This window comes from Osmerus mordax, chromosome 16, assembly GCF_038355195.1.
Source record: "Osmerus mordax isolate fOsmMor3 chromosome 16, fOsmMor3.pri, whole genome shotgun sequence".
In the NCBI taxonomy this organism is placed as follows: domain Eukaryota; kingdom Metazoa; phylum Chordata; class Actinopteri; order Osmeriformes; family Osmeridae; genus Osmerus; species Osmerus mordax.
In genome coordinates, this window is record NC_090065.1 from 12,709,570 (window position 1) to 12,728,763 (window position 19,194).

The 19,194-nt window shown below is 47.8% G+C and overlaps 3 protein-coding genes across 3 annotated transcripts; all 3 read right to left on the reverse strand.

Moving 5' to 3' along the window:
• Window positions 1-1,066: 1,066 nt before the first annotated feature.
• Window positions 1,067-4,235, reverse strand: aire (autoimmune regulator). Its single transcript, XM_067253112.1, is given in 11 exon segments — window positions 1,067-1,150; window positions 1,353-1,427; window positions 1,533-1,611; window positions 1,944-2,065; window positions 2,242-2,376; window positions 2,475-2,544; window positions 2,629-2,986; window positions 3,093-3,206; window positions 3,337-3,402; window positions 3,521-3,854; window positions 4,089-4,235. Coding segments are annotated over 11 exon segments (1,584 nt in total).
• An 886-nt stretch (window positions 4,236-5,121) lies between these two features.
• Window positions 5,122-9,460, reverse strand: rab6bb (RAB6B, member RAS oncogene family b). The gene is made up of 8 exons (XM_067252819.1): window positions 9,280-9,460; window positions 7,724-7,782; window positions 7,491-7,544; window positions 7,128-7,233; window positions 6,709-6,820; window positions 6,478-6,571; window positions 6,302-6,368; window positions 5,122-6,015 (listed from the first exon to the last, which is right to left on the reverse strand). Exons 1-8 carry the CDS (start codon window positions 9,347-9,349, stop codon window positions 5,951-5,953), a joined length of 627 nt encoding a protein of 208 aa, XP_067108920.1. The 5' UTR covers window positions 9,350-9,460; the 3' UTR covers window positions 5,122-5,950.
• Window positions 9,461-9,915: 455 nt separating this feature from the next.
• LOC136958953 (solute carrier organic anion transporter family member 2A1-like) lies at window positions 9,916-18,795 on the reverse strand. The gene is made up of 18 exons (XM_067253113.1): window positions 18,781-18,795; window positions 18,388-18,523; window positions 18,089-18,207; window positions 17,722-17,913; window positions 16,973-17,543; window positions 14,189-14,325; window positions 13,926-14,078; window positions 13,582-13,768; window positions 13,063-13,161; window positions 12,730-12,866; window positions 12,576-12,654; window positions 12,205-12,369; window positions 11,784-12,003; window positions 11,257-11,404; window positions 10,704-10,876; window positions 10,427-10,491; window positions 10,141-10,264; window positions 9,916-10,033 (listed from the first exon to the last, which is right to left on the reverse strand). Exons 1-18 carry the CDS (start codon window positions 18,793-18,795, stop codon window positions 9,916-9,918), a joined length of 2,838 nt encoding a protein of 945 aa, XP_067109214.1.
• Window positions 18,796-19,194: the final 399 nt, after the last annotated feature.

A 19,194-nucleotide genomic window follows, 5' to 3' on the forward strand; every position in this document is an offset into this window, starting at 1 on the left:
TGTCTTTGCCGCTTTGGGAAGCTCACTCTCCCTTCTGCCTCATTAAAAAAGCTTCAATAAACCAATCACATTCCTCAGTTTTTATGTGGAAATGTTTATTCAACGTTTACTACACAAACTCTAATGTCAATGAAGGATGGCAATGAAAGTCCCTGTTTATCAGTATGTGTCTGTCTCATGACTGCCACCTATAGGATTCATTGTTGCTCTTCACAAAGATGTGGTTAATGTTGGCTCGTTTCCTTCTATCATGTAGGTCATATCTCTCATGGTCGGTCAAGGCTTACTATTATGTAACTGCATGGATGCCTGGGCACGCAGCTAACACTCCTAGCCACATGTCATAGTTCTTAAATGTTTATAGCCATTTAAAGAAATACATCAGTTTTCCTTCATTTCTTTCTTTATTTTCAAATAGGGTGGATTCCTAAATTTTCTTTTCCATTCAAGCCTGAAGCATATCCTTGCTTGAGGTCTCCAAATATAGACTGTGTCTTTCACGCGCCATTGAGAGTTAACGTCCACAGCGCTGCATTCCTCATCCTTGTTTTGGGGCCTTGAGGAGCAGGTAACCATGGTAACCAAATACCGTTTGAGAGAAGAAAAATCTTTCTTCTGCTTGGCAAAAGTCCATTCATCTAGCAGTTATGCTAAACTCCTGAAACTTTGACAAAAACAACATTCCAGATCTAAGTGACGGTCTTCAAGGAATTCTTCATCAAACTGAATCTTTTCTCAGTGTGTGTGTAACCCATGCAAACAAAACCATCTGTTTCTGTGTGGGTGTGAATTCTTTCTGCTCTAAGCATGAAAACTTGGGAAAAAGGAGGATGAGAGAGAGAGAGAGACAAAGAGAGATAACATCAGAGGCATTGAAAAAGAGTGTGTGTTTTTGTGTGTACAGTATGTGTGTTTATGTGTGTTTATATGTGTGGACAGAGTACTGCAGTACTGTATGTGCATGTGTGTCTAGTGGTGTGTGTGTGTGTGTGTGCTCAAGTGTGTAAGACCGCATGTGAGCACAATTGCATGTGTGTGTTTGCGATCTTCTGCAAATGACATGAGATCATTGGAAGTAGGCTTGAGTGTCGGAGAGAGGCCTGGAGATGTTATGGAAAGCCCACTGCAGAATCCCATCTATGGAGCCTGGCTGGGAGGAGAACACAACAGGAACCATTTAAATGCTGTGAATGGATTCCTGCATTTGAGTGTGATTGAACTTTTAAGTGCACTATAGATTAGGTGGAAATGGGTCATGGGGTCTCCGCCATGTTAGTGAAGACCAGTCGTGTGTATGTGGTTGGTTGAATGTGTCTGCTTCTTCCTCTGGGATGTGATTTGTCAGTGTTCACCTCTCCAATGATGGAGTCCAGCTCATCCTTCTGTAGGCTGGGCTCTGGGAGGGAGGGGCCCAGCGAGTGTGGATCCTAAACAACCAGACAGGGAGCGAGAAAAAGACTGATTGGCCACTTATGTAAGGTTGGACTGAAACACTTGACACACACACATACTCACACATACACACTCGGTACCTGTAAGCCCCTGGATTCAGCCTCTCTGTCCGCTAAGCCGCCCCAGGTCCTAGTGCAGGAAGTGCAGATGGACCTTCCACTGTGGAGGAAACAACAGCATCACTGCATACCGTACACCCCATTACCAGTCATGAGTAGCCATTAGCCAAACACTAATGGTCCTAGTGTTCGAATGTCGCTTTGGACATCTGCTAAATGAATAACACGTAAAGTAAAAGTCGTTGCGACTAGTGGTGCACTTGATTGCTTTTTGATTTATGCATTGTCATGGATTAGACTGACTTTAGTGTCCACTCGGCAGAACAGTTCAATATCCACGTACAAGTAGCTCTAGGATGCTGTTGACCTTGATAATGCAGGCCTGGCTCCAAAGTATAGAGAGTGATGTTGGGGTGGGATGAACAGCCTTACGTGGAGAAATGGCAGTAGGTGTGGTAGCTCTGGAGGCACTGCAGACAGAGGGTCAGGTCTCCTCCACTGAGGAGGCAGACCCCACACATGTCCCTGACCCCCATGACCTGTCCACCGGCACACTGGCGCAACGAGGGACAAACAGGAAACACTGGCCGTTACCGAAACAGACTGCAGCCGAACCAAATGAAATGATTGCAGTCAGAGATGAAATAGGAAAGGGAAAAACTGATTTTGCGATATATGGCAGCCACCAAAGAAAAAAAAGACCTAAAACCGTCATCAAAAGCTGTCCCACCTGATATCCTGAACTGTGGTTGCTCTTGGTTGCCGTGACGCTGGAGAGGGAGGCGGAGGATAAGGAGGAGAAGAAGGAGATGTCTATGGTGGAGTTGCTGGAGCTGGTCTCGGTCCTCTGTGGAGGAGCCAAGCTCTGGAGGAAGAGACCGGAGTCAACAGTGACGCTGACAGTGACGCCCCCCCCCCCCCCCCCCCCCCCCCCCCCCAAAAAAACAGCTTTCAGCTACAGACCTGACCAGCTGGCTGGTTTCTTTCCCTGTTCCCTCGCTCACCACCGCATGACTGACAGCGCCAAGTGCCACTGCATATGAGAACACGAATGAGACGCTGAACCAGGGTTGTGTTTGACCTTCCCTGCTGTGGAGGGTGTGGCAGGAGAGCGCACCTGGGGATGGTGGTGAGGGGGGGGTCGAGGCAGGCCAGGTGGAAGGCTCTGGGACAGCCATCACAGCAGATGAGCTCCCCTCCATCTTTACACACGCCACACTCGTCATCATTGCGCTGCACCTGGACACACGCACCATGCAGACGCACACGCTAACCCTTTTCAGAAAGCATACAGTAGGCCCATGGACAGGTTTGTAGAGGGATTGTGTGATTTACCTCAATTGTCCTGGTGTAGGGCTCCCCCTTGTGGTTGACTTTTGGTCTTGCACCCTTCGACTTGAGCCCCCCTGTCATCTCCTCCAGTGGACCAGAGCTAAAGTATTCACCACCCACCTTGATGCACTTTTTGGCAGTTCCTGCAAAGAGACCTCACATCCTTTACACTATAATTAAGAATTAAACTTTGGACATGTTCTCTCCACCATGGGGTCCATGGGGTTGTCGAACGACTAGCAAACTAACCAGAGCCGAACACTTGTTTGATGAGGATCTCCTCTCTGGCCCCACAGCTGACAGGGAACTCACTGGAAGACAAGGTGACAGCTCGCTGGACTGAGGTGGACACCGCCTGCATACCTGCTAAACCACGACAACAACCAGGGTGAGCACATGTTGCAACGTTTCTGTTTGTTTTGGGAAAAGTCACAAAGTCATAATTGTTCCTCAGTGTCATAGTCTTTGTACATGACCATGATGATTGATTTACCACTTTCCCCCGGGATCTGAGCCACTGCTGGAGCTTCACTCTTCCTCACCCCCTTCCCTCTGCTGCCTGGTGGGAGAGATGACGAGAATGTGTGAGGACTGGCACTGTGTTCAAACGACACCAGTAATAGTAAATGAAGAAGGACACAGCTGAAGACATATGTGTACAGAGATGGGTAGTTGACCTGTGCTGGTGCTTCTCTTGGCATGGGACTGACTGTGGGAGTGTTGGTGGCGGGCAGATGATCCGTCGCCCAGGGTCCTCTTCCTGCTGTGGGATCTGGAGCCTCCGGGGGACCCCTTCCCCTGCCTGGAGCCTGAGCTGGCCGCAGAGCCCTGCTGGGGGGGCTGGAGGCTGGCGAGGAGGGCCTGGAGCCGGGGGTAGCGGTCCTGGTTGTAGTCCTTGGCCAGGTTGCTCCAGAAGGCCTTGATGGTGCTCCTGCCCTGTTCCAGCAGCCAGGACAGGAGGGAGTACATGGCCTTGTGGATGCCCTCTCTGGTCTCCCTCTCCAAGGTCTCCTAAAGGTGATCAGGTGCAAGCTTCTGTTGGCATTTCAGCTCAATTAATACTGACTGGATTAAAACGTATATTCCATATTCCTGAATTGCACAAAAAAACACTAGATAAGAATTTACTGTGATGAAAATGTTTAAATAGATGTTTTAAGATTGGTTTGGTTCACCATGCAACATCATCATTCTCGACACGTACTCGTAAAATCCCTGTTATCACCCTTCTGTTTTACAGCTCACCTGAAGCAACTTGTCACTAATAATGTTGCGGTCCACTAGCCCATGGACCAATGGGAAGGCGTCATCGATAGCCATGGCGATGTCTGTTCGGAACTCTCTGAGTTGAGATCGAAGGTCTGGTTCTCCCAGGGCCTCCACTCTGGACATGGCTGCCTCTTAGAATCCACTGTACTCTACACTGAGAAAATCTGTGTGTGCGAGTGAACCAGAAAGCTTGCTTTTATGGGCTGTGAATTGTGGTCTGTTAACTTCATTCATTCATTCCTGTGGCCTTCGGATTGTAGAGGTGTGTCCATCTACAAGACTGTAATGTATATGGTTTTCCTCTTGGGGTGTTTAAACACTTGATCAATAGCACACCAAATTTAAAGATGAAAAAGAATATCTAATAACCATGACCCACATTAATTGATGCTATGTCCAAATATCAAACACACCCAGTTTCAATAAAACAAGTGTTTCTGGTTTCAACATAAGCTCTCTTCTAACTCTTTATTTCTCTCTCTCTATCTCTCTCTCCCTCACACACACACACATACATACTTTCTACTGGAATTCTAATAGTGATTAGAGAAAGGTGGAAAGTCCACAGTTACAGTTAGGTTGTGGGGTTGATTCTTTCAGCCTTGTCTCTCCAGGGTCCATTTCTCAACCGGCATGTTAGGGTCCACCTGTTGCTCAGTGTTACCTAACTGTACACCTGTGAGCAACCAGGGGAATACCTGACCTGTTACCCTTTATCAGAGCTCTTGGGACATCGAGATGGGTATAAACACACGTCACACTGTGGCTAAAACTGTATTTAAGAAAATGGTGCTTTCCAGTTCAGTTACATCCTAAACCAACCAGTTTGTCTGCAACATGATCACTAACAATTTGTACAGCCTCTTTTGACATTGACATTTTGACAAGTCATTTCACCATGACCACCAACTGATTCGGTGACTTGCGGTGTTGGACCAGGATGACAAGGAAGTCGTTTGAAACACAAAGACCGCACACATTGGAAAGAGTAGACCGCTCGCTACTTTGTGAGTGTCGATGGTTAGGAGAGTGAAGCCCTTTAATCTTTAATTTATTAATCATGAAACATTATTACATTATTTATACTGGTGAACAAGGACCACTTCTACAGAGGGACGACATACATATTACATTATTATATACAGTGCAGTGCATTACGGTGGATCTTATATGTGTTTTACTGGGATAGGAAGGGCATAGGGGTTGTGAAATACAATTTCTTGCTTCGTCTTTTTTTAATTTTTACCACAGTACAGTTGTTTTATAAAAGTTACTCATAGAGTGCCACATCTTCACAGCTAATGTTTATGGTGAATCTATCGTCAGTTGACTCTGGTGGGAATATCAAATGAGATACGTATGTCATGAGATTCTAGATGCTATAAAACATTCTAAGATAGTTGACCTGCTCCAGGGAGAGACCCGGAAGACAGGCCTGAGATCAGCGTGCATGCGTGCTGCAGACATTCAGACATGGTCAGCCATCTTGGAATGGACAGCCCCACTATTCTCCTTTCATGGTTAGGCATCATTTTTGGTGCTTTCCCTTTTTATATATAAAAAATACAAAACATAACGGCGAAAAGAATTCAGTTTCATTAAATTTTTCTCCCTTTTTCATTTTCTAAAACAATTTTTTTGATCGTTTGTGTTTTCCCCGCACTTACATATTGACAAAGTATACAATATTTTACAACTGAAGACTGAAATATAACACTTGATTCGTCCAATCAGATATACATGGCCCATATCCAATTAGAAAAGTCAACTGGAAGCTAACCAGTAGGAAGCAACACAACAAGCCTATGATGTGAGGGTAGCTGTCTGCCAGCGTAGCATTAACACGAGCACCCGCCCTCAGGGACAGTGGGTTCAGCTGGTTTGTCCAGCTTGATGTCAATCACTGGAAAGTGTCCAATTAAGGATAAATTAGATTAGATGGACATTGTGAAACTAGCAGACAGTACAAATGGAGTCAATAACAGACAACACCCACACCCGTCTGTGATGCATGCAAGGGTGCTATACAGCTACAAAGCCACTAGGCGGCAATATGACCCACACACGTATTGTTGCTAAACGCCACTCTTGTGTGTAAAGAGGCAGCTCCCACTATGAGAAAAGCTTTGTTCTCTGGTATTGGTAGCCTTGCAGTGCACAGTGATGAGTCACTCAGTTACAAAGGATACTGCCTTCAGGGTTAGCATCATCCAAGCTCTCCATCCCAGGTAAGGCTGCTGCAACACGACGAAAGAGCTAAAGAGAGAGGGGGGGGGGGGGAATAGAGAGGCAGAAAGAGAGAAAGATGTGAGATCCGGAAACTGAACATCCTGTTGCAGAAAAGACATATTACTGAGGGTATCACCTGTTTGACATTGCAGCCTGTCTTGGCACTGGTCTCAATGAACATGACATTCAGTTCTTTGGCTCTCTGTTCTCCTTCTTCAATGGTGATTTGCCTGTTGGAGAAGATACTGGGAATTCAGATATTCACTGAAAATAAACAATCAATAAACAACATGCGGTAGATTATGGATGCAGAAGAATGTCAGAATATAACAAATAAACATGTTCTTGTATCAGCATCAATACTGGCCTCTTCTCCTCCAGATCGGTCTTGTTTCCCACTAACATAATAATCACATCACTTCCTCTCTCGGTCCTAACATCATCAATCCACTTAGAGGTCTGCTGGAAAGAGTTTACATCTGTGGAAGAAATACACCATCTTTAGCTAGAGCCTACGCTATTGTGTGTGTGTGTTTGTGTGTTTATAAAAGAGAAAGATAGAGAGATAGAGAGCCAGAGTCAAAGCCAGAGATAGAGAGAAAAAGAGACAAAGAGAAAAAGGGAGAGAGAGAAACCAAGAGAGAGAAACTGAGAGAGAGAGAAAGAGAGAGAGAGAGAGAAAGAGAGAAAGAGAGAAAGAGAGAAAGAGAGATAGAGAGAGAGAGAGAGAGCGAGAGAGGGAGAGAGAGAGAGGGAGAGAGAGAGAGGGGAAGACACATCACTCACTCGTGATATCGTACACCACCACGGCGACGGTGGAGTCTCGGATGTAGCTGGGGATGAGGCTCCTGAAGCGCTCCTGTCCAGCCGTGTCCCACAGCTGCAGCCTGACCTAAACATCAGCCGGGGTTAGAGTCATGCAGAGCCCGGCTAAGAGCTGGGGCCACAGTGCTCAGACCCAGCTTCAACCCAGCTCCAAGAAGCACATGACCCCATTGGAAAATGCGGAATACACATGCAGGTGTTATGAGTGTGAAGATGCCTTTGTTGGCTCTTAAAAAGAACAGCAAATCATCAATTCGAATGACAAACCGACTCAAACCAAGTTATTCTTTGTGTGTTGTTTTAAGTACGGTTCTGGTTTCTTACTGTGCGGTCCTCCAAGTACATGGTCTTTGATAAGAAGTCAATCCCAATGGTTGCCTGGAAAAAAGGGCCAAAAACATGGTATTAAGCTACCCCAACATACAGCATACGATAACATGAGAGCAAGCACACACGTTTCTTTTCAAATCTTGTCCATTTGGAGAACACTTTTTCATGTGGTAGGCCTTCACATGTCATGGAAGAATTTGAGACAGGAACAGTATTACGAAACTGACCTGATATGTGTTGTCGAAGCTGTCATACATGAATCTGGTGATCAGAGAGGTTTTCCCCACTGAAAGAAAACACAGCAGTATATGAAGGTCAGACAGCAGAGCTTCCCTCCCTGCCTACCAGCTAGAAGCATCCAGGGACAGATCACTATTCAGACAGATGAGACTACTGGTACAGTTTCCATACGGTTACTTTTGACAACCCTGCTGTCCGTGGTGCTGAAGGGATGGGCATTAAAATGTCCCCCTTGTGCCCATCGGAGGGCAAGTTGAAGCCAGTTCCAACTTGCTTATGAATCTATTAATCAAATCAGAGAGATTGTTTTGTGAACCTGAGAATCTTGCGATTAGGAGATGGTGGTTTCTGAATAAGGTTGGGTCAGGTTCTCTATGCAGACAGACGTGGGTGATTCAGAGGGCTCGTGGCCAGTGCTTTGGGCAGCGGCCATGACAGGCCTGGTTTCAGCACCACGGACAGCAAACATTACAACATTCTATTGTATGGATGAGGCAGACAAGGCTTGATTACTTGACTGCTTCTAGCAGACAGACATGCCGAAACACACATAACCATGTACACACACTAATGCACACACTCCATTACACACGCACAACGGTGGACACATACTCACACACACTCACACAGACATACACACACACAAAACAATCTGTAACAAACATCTGTACTCTATAAAAGGCTATTGTTTTTTTTATCTGCTTCCTTTTCATTAGCATTAGCTGGGAGGACAGGGCAAGCAGTAGCTTCAGATGTCTGATGCCTGACCACGTAGGCTGGCCAGAAAGGTTTATAGTGCTAAATCATTATTGATCAGACCAGAGAACCTGTCAAACAGTAAACGGGCGTTGTTCCCCGAATAAAAGAATTATAATATAAGAACATACTGATATGTCACAGACAACATTTTTACCCACTGTTATGATATTGGACTGTCAAATGACGGAGTCGGCGACAGGGAGGTTAGGATTCTACAGACATCGCCAACCTGGGTGTGTCCCGAACTGGCACATGGGAGATGTTTATTATACTGTCTTAAACCCAGATAAAAGGAGCATGGTTATTTGTTTTTTTTCTTTTTAATGTTGATGGTAGCCAAAAATCATCGATGTTACAGTTATAGATTGTACACATCGTTTTAAAAACGTTTTTACCTGCTACTGCAGTGTCCAAATCCAAAACATCCCTCACCCCTCGTCTGCTTTGGCTTATATTACGGATAGTAAAACATATTCAACACATATAGGGAACCATGATAAAAATAACATTTTCCTATGTGACAAAATATATTAATTCAAGACAAGGATTCCACTTAATATGCGTGCGTTTTTTTCCATGACTAATCAAATTCTGTACAGAAACAGATCGTGCCAGGAACCGGTGAATGGGCGAACGGGCGTGAAATATGTCACAGCCACTCAGCAAATTAGCGGAACCAGCGAGAACTAACACCTAAGAAGAAGGAATGGCCTTCAATTTGCCATATCATGTTCAGCAACTGAGTACCAACCCTTAATGTGCCCTTATTAAAGACTCGACTTACCACTCTGCTCTCCTAAAAATACCAGTTTAAATTTCCTCAGAGGGTTCCCCAAATCTCCTCCGGCAGACATGGTAACAGCGATAGAGCTCTATTGTATGACAATACAGGTTTTCGTATTTAGACGCAGCGGTTCTTCAACTATCCGTTTGTGCGGGGGGATCCTCCTCTGATGGGAATGCAGCTGAGAATCGTCCTGTCAATTTGGTTTGCTTGTGCGCCTGCGCGACCTCACCTTTTTTTCATTTTCTCACCTTCATTGCGTATTCAGCATCATAGTAACATTTTATAAACGATCGAAGGATTAACTTATTTATGCACACAAACTGCGTAGCTCAACATTGTTTTATTGAAATTGGTGTTAGTTATGATTGAGTTATCCTACAAACAGTTGTTTAATTCAAGTTTTTTTTTTAAGTTAATATTCTCTAAAATGCAAAAGTAAAAAATACATACAGTTTATTTTCATTGTGAGTAAATATTTACAATGAAATAATACAAATTATGTATCAGAGTAAAAGGATACTGTGTAAAATTGAACACATTAAACTACTATTTTGGTCCATCATTTCCCCATGTGGTGTTCCTCCAGGCCTGGTCATAGCAGATCATAGACTCAAGTTGACTCAGAGCATAGTCTCAAGTTGCCTCGGGCTCCTTCTCCAGGCTGAGCCCAGGGGTGTGCTGGGCTCTCCAGCCTGCCAGGGCAAGCAGCACAATACCCATACCCTTGTAGCCCACCTGCAGCCCAAAGTACCTGAGAAGGAAGACAGAGAACACGCATTAACGTTTAAGGAGATGTCATGAATTCTGAGAAATGAAGGGACCGAAAAGAAATGGCTTCTTTTTGTCACCAAAGCTCACCTGTTCCTAAGGATGTCGTTGTCGTAGTACCCACAGGCACCCACTTTTCTGCCACAGGCTTCTTTCCACCATACACAGGAGTAGTCAATGGCAAGCCCAAACATTGCTGGGGCAGGCAGCCAGGCTGGCACACACAGAGAGATGAGTTTAAAATGTGATTTATATCAAAGTGGTGAAAGTTGAGGTACGGTGAATGGGCGAAGACCTTGGAATATCTCCTACCATCTGATGCATACACAGAAAGACCTCAGGATGCTCTAGCAACCAACTTGGCTCGTGGGCTTACCTAACATCCTGATAAGCAAGAACTGGACACCAATGGCAAAGGATTTCTCCTCCTGGGAGACGGTTCTTAGGAGGAAATCACACAGACGTCTGAATGAGCATGAGTTTCACCCCCGTATCGGTGCCCTCCCAGTAATCATCCTGCATCTTCACCACCATCACAACCATCATTATCTTCATCGCCACCATCGTCATCACCCCATATTAATCATCAGCACCCTCATCATCATCACCCTCATCATCATCACCACCCTCTTCATCATCATCTTCCTGAGTACCTGAGCACCATCATGTAGATTGGGTTGTGAGAGACACTGGCAATGAAGCCAGCGAAAGCAATGAGGAACAAAGCAGGCAGGAGGAAGTGAGGACAGCTCTTGACACAGGAGCCAGGGTGAGCGCGGCCCAAGCCAGCCCCAGCAGCTGGCACACAGCTGCACATGGTGTAGACCTGCGGGCAGGAAGCACGCCATCTTACATTTACATTTACATTTAGTCATTTATCAGACGCTCTTATCCAGAGCGACTTACAGTAAGTACAGGGACATTCCCCCCGAGGTAAGTAGGGTGAAGTGCCTTGCCCAAGGACACAACGTCATTTTGCACAGCCAGGAATTGAACCGGTAACCTTCAGATTACTAGCCCGACTCCCTAACCGCTCAGCCACCTGACTCCCTCCCTCTTACCCCAGGAGCTCATCCTGCAGGATCATCCAAAATGTCATAACAACATGATATCATAAGGTTGTCTACGAGAAAGGTTTAGAGCGGCCTTTCCTTTCGAACATGTCATATATGGATACAGGAACTGTGTGTGTTAAGATGGCTCTACCTGGACTCTGTGATGGTTCTGTGGGTCCAAGGTGACATTGGTGCAGCCAGCATGGCAGGGAGAGATGAACTCTGTGCTGTCCTCACCACACACGGGGTTGAAGACGTTACTTGGACAGGAGCAGTTGGAGTTGCACAAAGAAAGCGACCTGGAAAGCAACATCTATTTTTTAAGGCAAGGCTACGACTATGCATCACTGACGACAGAACAACAAAACAACAACACCACAACAAAAAATAACATGGTGTGCCTGCGGTTGATTTGAGGATGGGATTAGTTGCAAAGTATCTAAGTAACGTTCAACCATCAGCCGATGAAGGGCAGAGAATGTTTCTCTCAAACCAGCCCATGCTGAGATACCGCTGAGCCACGTAGGTGTTCTATATAAAGTACACAGCAGAGAGACTGCATGGAGAGCGTGAATTATTGAGCGCTCAGAGGTTTCGTGCTGCCATGCTACAGGAGCTGTTGCCCAGACGTGTCGACGTGGCGGTACATCTGCACAAGGATGACAGGCTCCGGCGCACCTATTGGTCCAGCGGTCCCGCGCGTGGCCGTATTCGACGTTGACCCCCGCCACTCGCTGAGTGGAACAGCCCATGAAGAAGAGAGGCCCACACAGCAGCACGGACAGGGTGAGGGGGACCAGACACAGCCAGGGGAGGGTCCGCATGGAGGGGCGTGCACGCTTCATCACCACCCCACCCAGCAGAAGCCCGACTGCGGCCGTGGGCAGGTTGATGCCCCCTGTGCAAAACCAAAAGGCTGGTAATAGGTGGAAGATGATAGGATGATGTATAGTCATGGAAAAACAGTGAAAGTTCAGTGAACGTGTGTGCGTGGAGGTTGTGTACAGTCAATGTGTGTATTTGTGTGTGTGTATAGATGTTTGAGCGTGTGTGTGTGTCTGTGAGCACACAGGTGTGAGTGTGTGTGTGTTGTCCTGACCGATAAGGAGGCTGCTGTAGGCTGGGGTGGTGCCGTACTGGTGTTCCAGGAACTTGCTGAGGAAGGTGGCGAGGCCGGCAATGGAGGAGGAGAAACAGCACTGGGACAAGACCAGCAGCATGAAGACCGGGCGCAGCAGCATCCTCAGAAGGAGGCGTGGGAACCCTGACACACACACACAAATGTGCACACACATCCACGCGCACACACACATATGCACACATCCACGCACACATACATTGAATGGCTACTCTACTGTTTATAAACACACAAGGGGGTAATACTCTAGCATATTTTGAACACGTTCACACTTTTGTGTATCAGTTCATGCAGAAACACTGTTCTTTATCCAATTTAAACGTTTTACCTACTCTTCAAAAACTCAACCAATGAGGTCTCTGCTGACTTCTTCGGGTCATCTTTCAGAGAGTCTCTCTCAGTCTTGCGTGCCTGATCATACGTAATCCATGGTTATACGGTTTCCCTTACAAACTTTGTGTGACGTGAAAAACAATGCCCACCTACTTTAGACTGGACCTCAACCCGGGGAAAGAAGAAGTAGGGGATAGAGGCCAGAGCCAGACAGCCAGAGGAAACCAGCAGGCCCATCCACCAGGCCCCCACCCAGCGAGGGTCGGAGGGGTCCAGGTCCTGGGGACTGTCTGGGGAGGGGGCATGGGTGAGAGGACCAGGGAAAGAGGAGGGGCAGTCAGGGACGGGGTACTTGTGAGGATAGACAGAGAAAACATTGTGAAGAGAAGAAACGTGATTGGAAGACAGAGCATCAGGTGGAGGAGGGGGGAGGGATGATCAAGAAAGAAGGATGGAAGTTGAACAGAGAGTTGAACAGAGGCACACCTCCTCCGGTCTTGTCCACGTCCACATAGACCCTCAGCATCATGCCGCCCAGCAGGTAGCCGAAGGCTGGCCCAAACACAGAGATGGAGAACAGGATGGCTGCAACACAAAGACATCATTTACATTTAGTCATTTAGCAGACGCTCTTATCCAGAGCGACTTACAGTAAGTACAGGGACATTCCCCCGAGGCAAATAGGGTGAAGTGCCTTGCCCAAGGACACAACGTCATTTGGCACAGCCGGGAATCGAACTGGCAACCTTCAGATTACTAGCCCGATTTCCTAACCGCTCAGCCACCTGACTCCCAATGGAAAAACTGTTTATGAACTATCTCTTCCTTTTACGATACATGGTGGGTGTATGGTGGGTTATTAGTGGTTTATGGTGGTGCATGGTGGAATGTGCTGGGTAAATGGTGGTATTTGGTGGGTGTATGTTGGTATTTGGTAGGTACAAGTAAATGACAATACAACACAAATGGTTCCCTGAGTTGGTTTAAATTAAGGTTGTACTCTACCTATGTACAGAGCTGAGTTTCCTGGCTCAGCAAAGTCATCCACATATGAGATGCCAAACGGCTGGATGGGGACCGAGCCGATACCAAACATGACCTGGGCAGCTGCCAGGATCAGCCACTGTGTCCTGGCCTCTGAGGGTTGACCTGCACCCCCCTGCCGGCACACTATGGGGGTGGATGAGTTGTCCTGTGGTACACACACATCCCACGCTCCACCAGCTACACACACAGGACACAGACAGAAGACTATTGTTCTACCGGCTTCCACATACACCAGACGATTCATAGACAAAGAGAAAGCAGTATTACTATCATGGGGATCCAATGTACTTACAGGCAGACACAGAGTTGTACTGGTAGGGCTTGGACAGGAAGTGAGGTAGGGCCAGGGAGGCGGCAGCGCATGACATAATCAGACCGCCCAGGCCAATGAAGCGAGGCCGGTGGACTCTGCTGCCAAAGTAACTCACAAACACCACCAGCACCATGTTCCCCATCTGCAGGACCGACAGCAGGCATGCCAGGGCAGGTGAAGTGACCGCAGAGATTGAAAAACGTGTCTTGATGTTGTGTGAGGGAAGGCCAGTGGGAGGCGCTGTGTGCCTACCTCGTGCAGGGAGGAGACAGTGCCCATAGACATGCTGTTGAAGCCGTAGCGGCGCTCGATGGTGGTGATGCAGCTCTTGAAGTAGGCGCTGTGCAGCAGCTGGGTCAGCTGCAGCACGCTGTGACACAGCACAAAGAGCTAGGAGGGGGGAGGGGGGGGGGCAACAGAGAGCGAGACAGAAGGGAAGTTATATGGAGGTAAATAGAACATTGGACAACCAGTGGTGTTATACACATGTTGACACTGGTTTAGCACTTGTTTGTGTTTACCATGTGAGGCTTAGTGCATAATACCTCCACTATACTTAAGACCATGTTATGTACATTGTTTGTGTAAGTGTATGTGTGTGTGTGTGTGTGTGTGTGTGTGTGTGCGTGTGTGTGTGTGTGTGTGCGTAAGCTATTTTGTCTCTGATAGCCTTTGTCTATACCGGGTGCCCTGCTGCTGTAGTGAATGGAGGGAAACAGTTTTTGATCTCCACTTTGAGGCAGCGTTCAAAAGAAACATAAGACCAAACAGAAATATTTGTTCAGGTCTTTGTCTTCCTAGACCAACCTCACCCAAAAAGAAAACACTTTCTTCTCCACAATAAATGTCTTGCATTTTCAACAAATAATTAGCTCAACTTGCTTCAAATCCAAATGTTTTTACAAGACCAATTTCCGATAATTAGGCTAATTTTGGATACGTTCAAACGCAGGTTTAAGAGCCTGATGCCCAACATGCACCTAATACAAAGTATTTTGCAGTTCATTAGTTCCAGTTAGTCCATTACACACAGATCATGGTAACCAGAAATTCACACTTCTTTGAACACTCAACCTCAAAACACTCGTCATCCACACAGCATGAGAGGTTAACTGACAGCTCCTCAAACGACAGTATGTGTTGCAAAAGTTCTACATACCTTTATACTACAGGACCCAGGTGTCCTTGACTTCCCTTTCTTTTCCTCCATCCTAACGGTGGGCAATGTCCACTATGACACAACAATGACTGCTCCTGACCTCCGCGCTCTGCCTGAGTGTCAGTGAGCCTGTAGGGTGGCGGGGGGTGTCAGGGCAGGACTGGAGGGCTCCTGTGTGCTGGGCGGACACGTCCTCCCGGCTAAACCTTTGATGCTGAAGAACACCCTGTACAAGGACATCGCTTCCCTCACAACAAGTCCACTGGCGAGTCTATCTAATGAGCCAGGTTAAGAGAATGAGAACCTTGCTTACCAGTTTTAATCGTCTCAAGTGTCTGGTACTTGGAAAATCGAAATTAAGAGAGTGTGGAAAGTACAGTAAAGATTGTGAACATTGACCTCTTTCTCTGGTGTTCAGCATGGTTGCCCTTAGCCCTCAGGAGCCCTACAGCTGTACAGCACTAGGAAGGTACAACACGTCCATGTTTATTTTTGTATCACAAAAGATACAAAAATGTATCTCTGAGAACACTGAACGAATGAGAAAGTCCAATCTGGTCTTCACCTGGTTGATAGAAATATGATCACTGTGATGCCTTTAGGTCTTGTTGTGGAGCTCAAGTAAACACAGAACCAATACAAAACAAATGCAACACAACTTTTTAAAAGTTGAAAGGTGAAAATATGATTCTATCATGTATACAAGTACATGTACTCATAGTCACCCTCTTTCAACCAGTTGACAATTTAGTTCTCACAGGATTGCACACTCATACAGTTAACTCAATTCAGACCAATGTGACCTCTTAGTTCACTTAAGCACATTTTGATCAACGAACCGTAGCAGGATATCAAAAAAATATCAAAAGAACAGAACTAGTGTTCAAAGTCAAACAACTCAGCTTCCTTCTCTTTCCAGAAGGCGAAGCTGCGATCGATGTATTTACAGATGTCGTTGTTACTGAAACAGGAGAAGTCTGTGCTGTTGCTGCACCTGAGCAACTCGCCCTCGTCTGGAGGGGCAGTGTGAACTATGACCTTGGGAACCAGTCTGATGTCCTGGGACAAAAGGCACTGGCACTCTCTGGCGCCCCCTAGGTGGCACCTGGGCGTTACTGCGGCGTTGCCAAAGAAGCGTGCCTTGATGTCCTCAAAGCCGTTGCTCCACTGGCGGTTTCCGGCCTGGATCTCCTGGACCACGGCCTTGTGGAAGTCCCTGACCGTCTCCCAGGGGAAGCTGCCCACGTGGTCGAACACCTCGAAGCAGAGGAGGTGCCGCATCTTCCTCTCCTCCGCAGATAGATCCTGCTCCAGGATGTGAAAGTAGCCCAGCATGAAGAGGTCAAGGGTCAAGCTGTCGTAGGTCGTAGGAAGGCCGTCAACCTCTGGCAGAAAGTGCTCGGGAGAGTGAGTGTGCCGCTGGACCTGGAGAGGGGGGACCGTGGGAGTGCACCTGTTGCCGGATTTAAAACTTCTCCATGAGTTGAGCATCTTCTCCACGGCGGTTCTTTGGCGGCAGACGTGAAACATTGAGCTGCTCCTGGGTTGGGCCTGGGCTGACGATGTCAGGGCCTCGGCCCTGGCGGCGCCCTCCTGTCTGACCTTGGCTCTCATGGTGATGGCGTAGGCTGACTTCTTCCAGTGGCTGAGGAACAAGACCACAATCCGTTCCTTCCTAAGGCTGGTGGTCTCCATCACCCGAGGTGCTGGGGTGTCATGGCAGCTCAGTTCGCAGCCCGTGTTGTTCGAGCTTTGGTTCTCTACCTCAGCCAACTCCACCACCCTCCCACTCCTGACCCCTCTTTGGCTCCCCTTGTCACCCAGGCGTTGGGAATCATTCAGAAACCCAGCGAAAGGATACAGTTCCCCGATTTGACCCTCAAAATTGGACCTCAGGTTCCTGACCGACACCCCGGACTGCTGGATCTCCCTCTCCACAGTCTCTCTCCTCCCCTTGCTGTAGCTCTGAGTCTCCAGACGGTGACTGAACGCTGACGCCATCCCAATGTGAGGTATCCTGCACGCCCCGGCACCCTCCCCTGCCCCTGACTCGGGCCCTGGCGCCACGTCCGGCCCCTGCCCCTCCTCCTCCGCCTCGCCGCGGCTGGTCAGGCCGGTCAGGAGGTAAGACATGTTCCTGACGACGCCAGAGACACGGCTACACCACACCGGTAAGGGGAGGTGTCCCTCGGCATCCATCTGCCGGAGGAACTCGGTGTTGACGGTGATGTTGAGGATGGGGTCGGGCAGGATGGCCCTCAGCTCCTCCGTGAGGCGGGCCAGCTCCAGCTCGTAGGCCCGGCAGCGCTTCTGCATGGACGCGTTCTCCATCTGACGCTCCAGGTAATCCAGGTCGGCCTCCGTCAGGAGCTCGCCGAAGGGGCTCAGGATGGCGTTGTGGGTCGGGGAGAACTTCCAACCCTCCACCTCCGCCTGGCCGTTAGCACCCTCCTGGTGGTGAGTGATGAGACGAGCGTCAAAACAAGATCCATGGGGATGAATTTTTGGGGGGCACGCATCGTCGGGCCTTCTGTGTGCGTGTATGCATGAGTGTGTGTGTGACGGAGTGTGTGTGTGATTGTGTATCTGTGTGTGTGGGATTGTAATTGTGTATCTGTGTGTGTACTGTGCCTACCTGTATCCTGTCCTCCTCCTCCTCCTCCTGTAGCCTGACCTGCAGCTGGCGCACCATCACCTGCCTCTTCCACTCGGCGATCGGCCGGCCGCTCTCGTCGTGGGTGGGTACCAGCGAGTCGATGTCTGCCAGGATGACCTCCTCCAAGGGCAGCGGTATCAGCTCGCCCTCGTGCTCCCCCCTCTGTCCACATGGGTAAAAGATTGGCATATCATACCCCTCTAGATACTTGGAATAGTATACTATTATCATCCAGTTGTAGTATACTGAGAACACATCACTATTACACCAATGTATTAGCATTGTTGATGAATCACGAACTAAACTGTCATGTTGCACCATTACCCTTCCAGCCTACCATTTGTCCAGTGAAGACAGCGGTGATGCCGGCCTGTCTCAGAGACTTGATGGACTTCATCTGAGAGAACAAGCTGTGGTCTCTTTCCGGAGGCTTCAGCAGGTTGAAGGAGGTCACCACTACAAACACAACACAGGCCATCCTGACCTTGTTACTTTATACATCCCTAACAGTCTAAGAGACTTACTCATTCTAGACTCTGACTTACAAGATGCTCATTTGAATGCTCATGCGCTTACCAGATGCTAACTTACTAAATGGAACTTTATAAGATGCTAACTTACTAGGCGCTGACTTACCAGAGGAGGCCACCTGCACATGCTGCATTGAGCCGGTGGCGTGCCTCATAGTGGGGGTGGAGGTGGAGGGCAGAGGTGAGGCTGCAGGGGGTGGGGTTGGGTGGCGAGGCTGGGGGGGCACCTCCTTCACCGGCTGCTGGGGACACACACAGGGCCAGGGGTGAGGAATAGGTCTGTGTCACTACAGAGCAAAACTGCAGAGAAGCATGCAAAAAAGAAGATTGGATTTATCCTTGAGTCTTGTTCACGCTGTGTTAAGACAGGCTGCTAAACAGCTGAACTCTGAGGTTCAAGATAAACTGTTTAGAAAGTGAGTAAATGACATTTTAAGCCTGTTGTGAACATCATTTTATTTGAAGGTCATCGTCTGTCCCTGACTTCAGGGTTGGTCACCTTGCAGCTCTCCATGCTGGTCATCCAAACACTGGGTCCTTATCCAAACACCTGAGTTGTTCTGAGTTCAAATGGCTTTCTATGTAGATGGGGAAAATCAAAGTCAGTTCGGATGAAGGTTGAATGAAAATATTCAATCTTCTTGTAAACATCAACTATCTATTGCCACCATGAAGTCAACACATAGCAACGACAACAACAACGACAAACAGCATGGGATGACTAAGAGTGAATCCCCTGCCTGGACAGAAATGGAACCACAGAACATGACCCAACATCAACTCCATAAGAGGCCCCAAAGCAATCTTCTAAGAGACCAAGACCCCTGGGGTGCAGAACACACACACACATATAGTCACACACATCGACCCACACCGACATAACACATAGACATGCTCATACACACACCTGCGG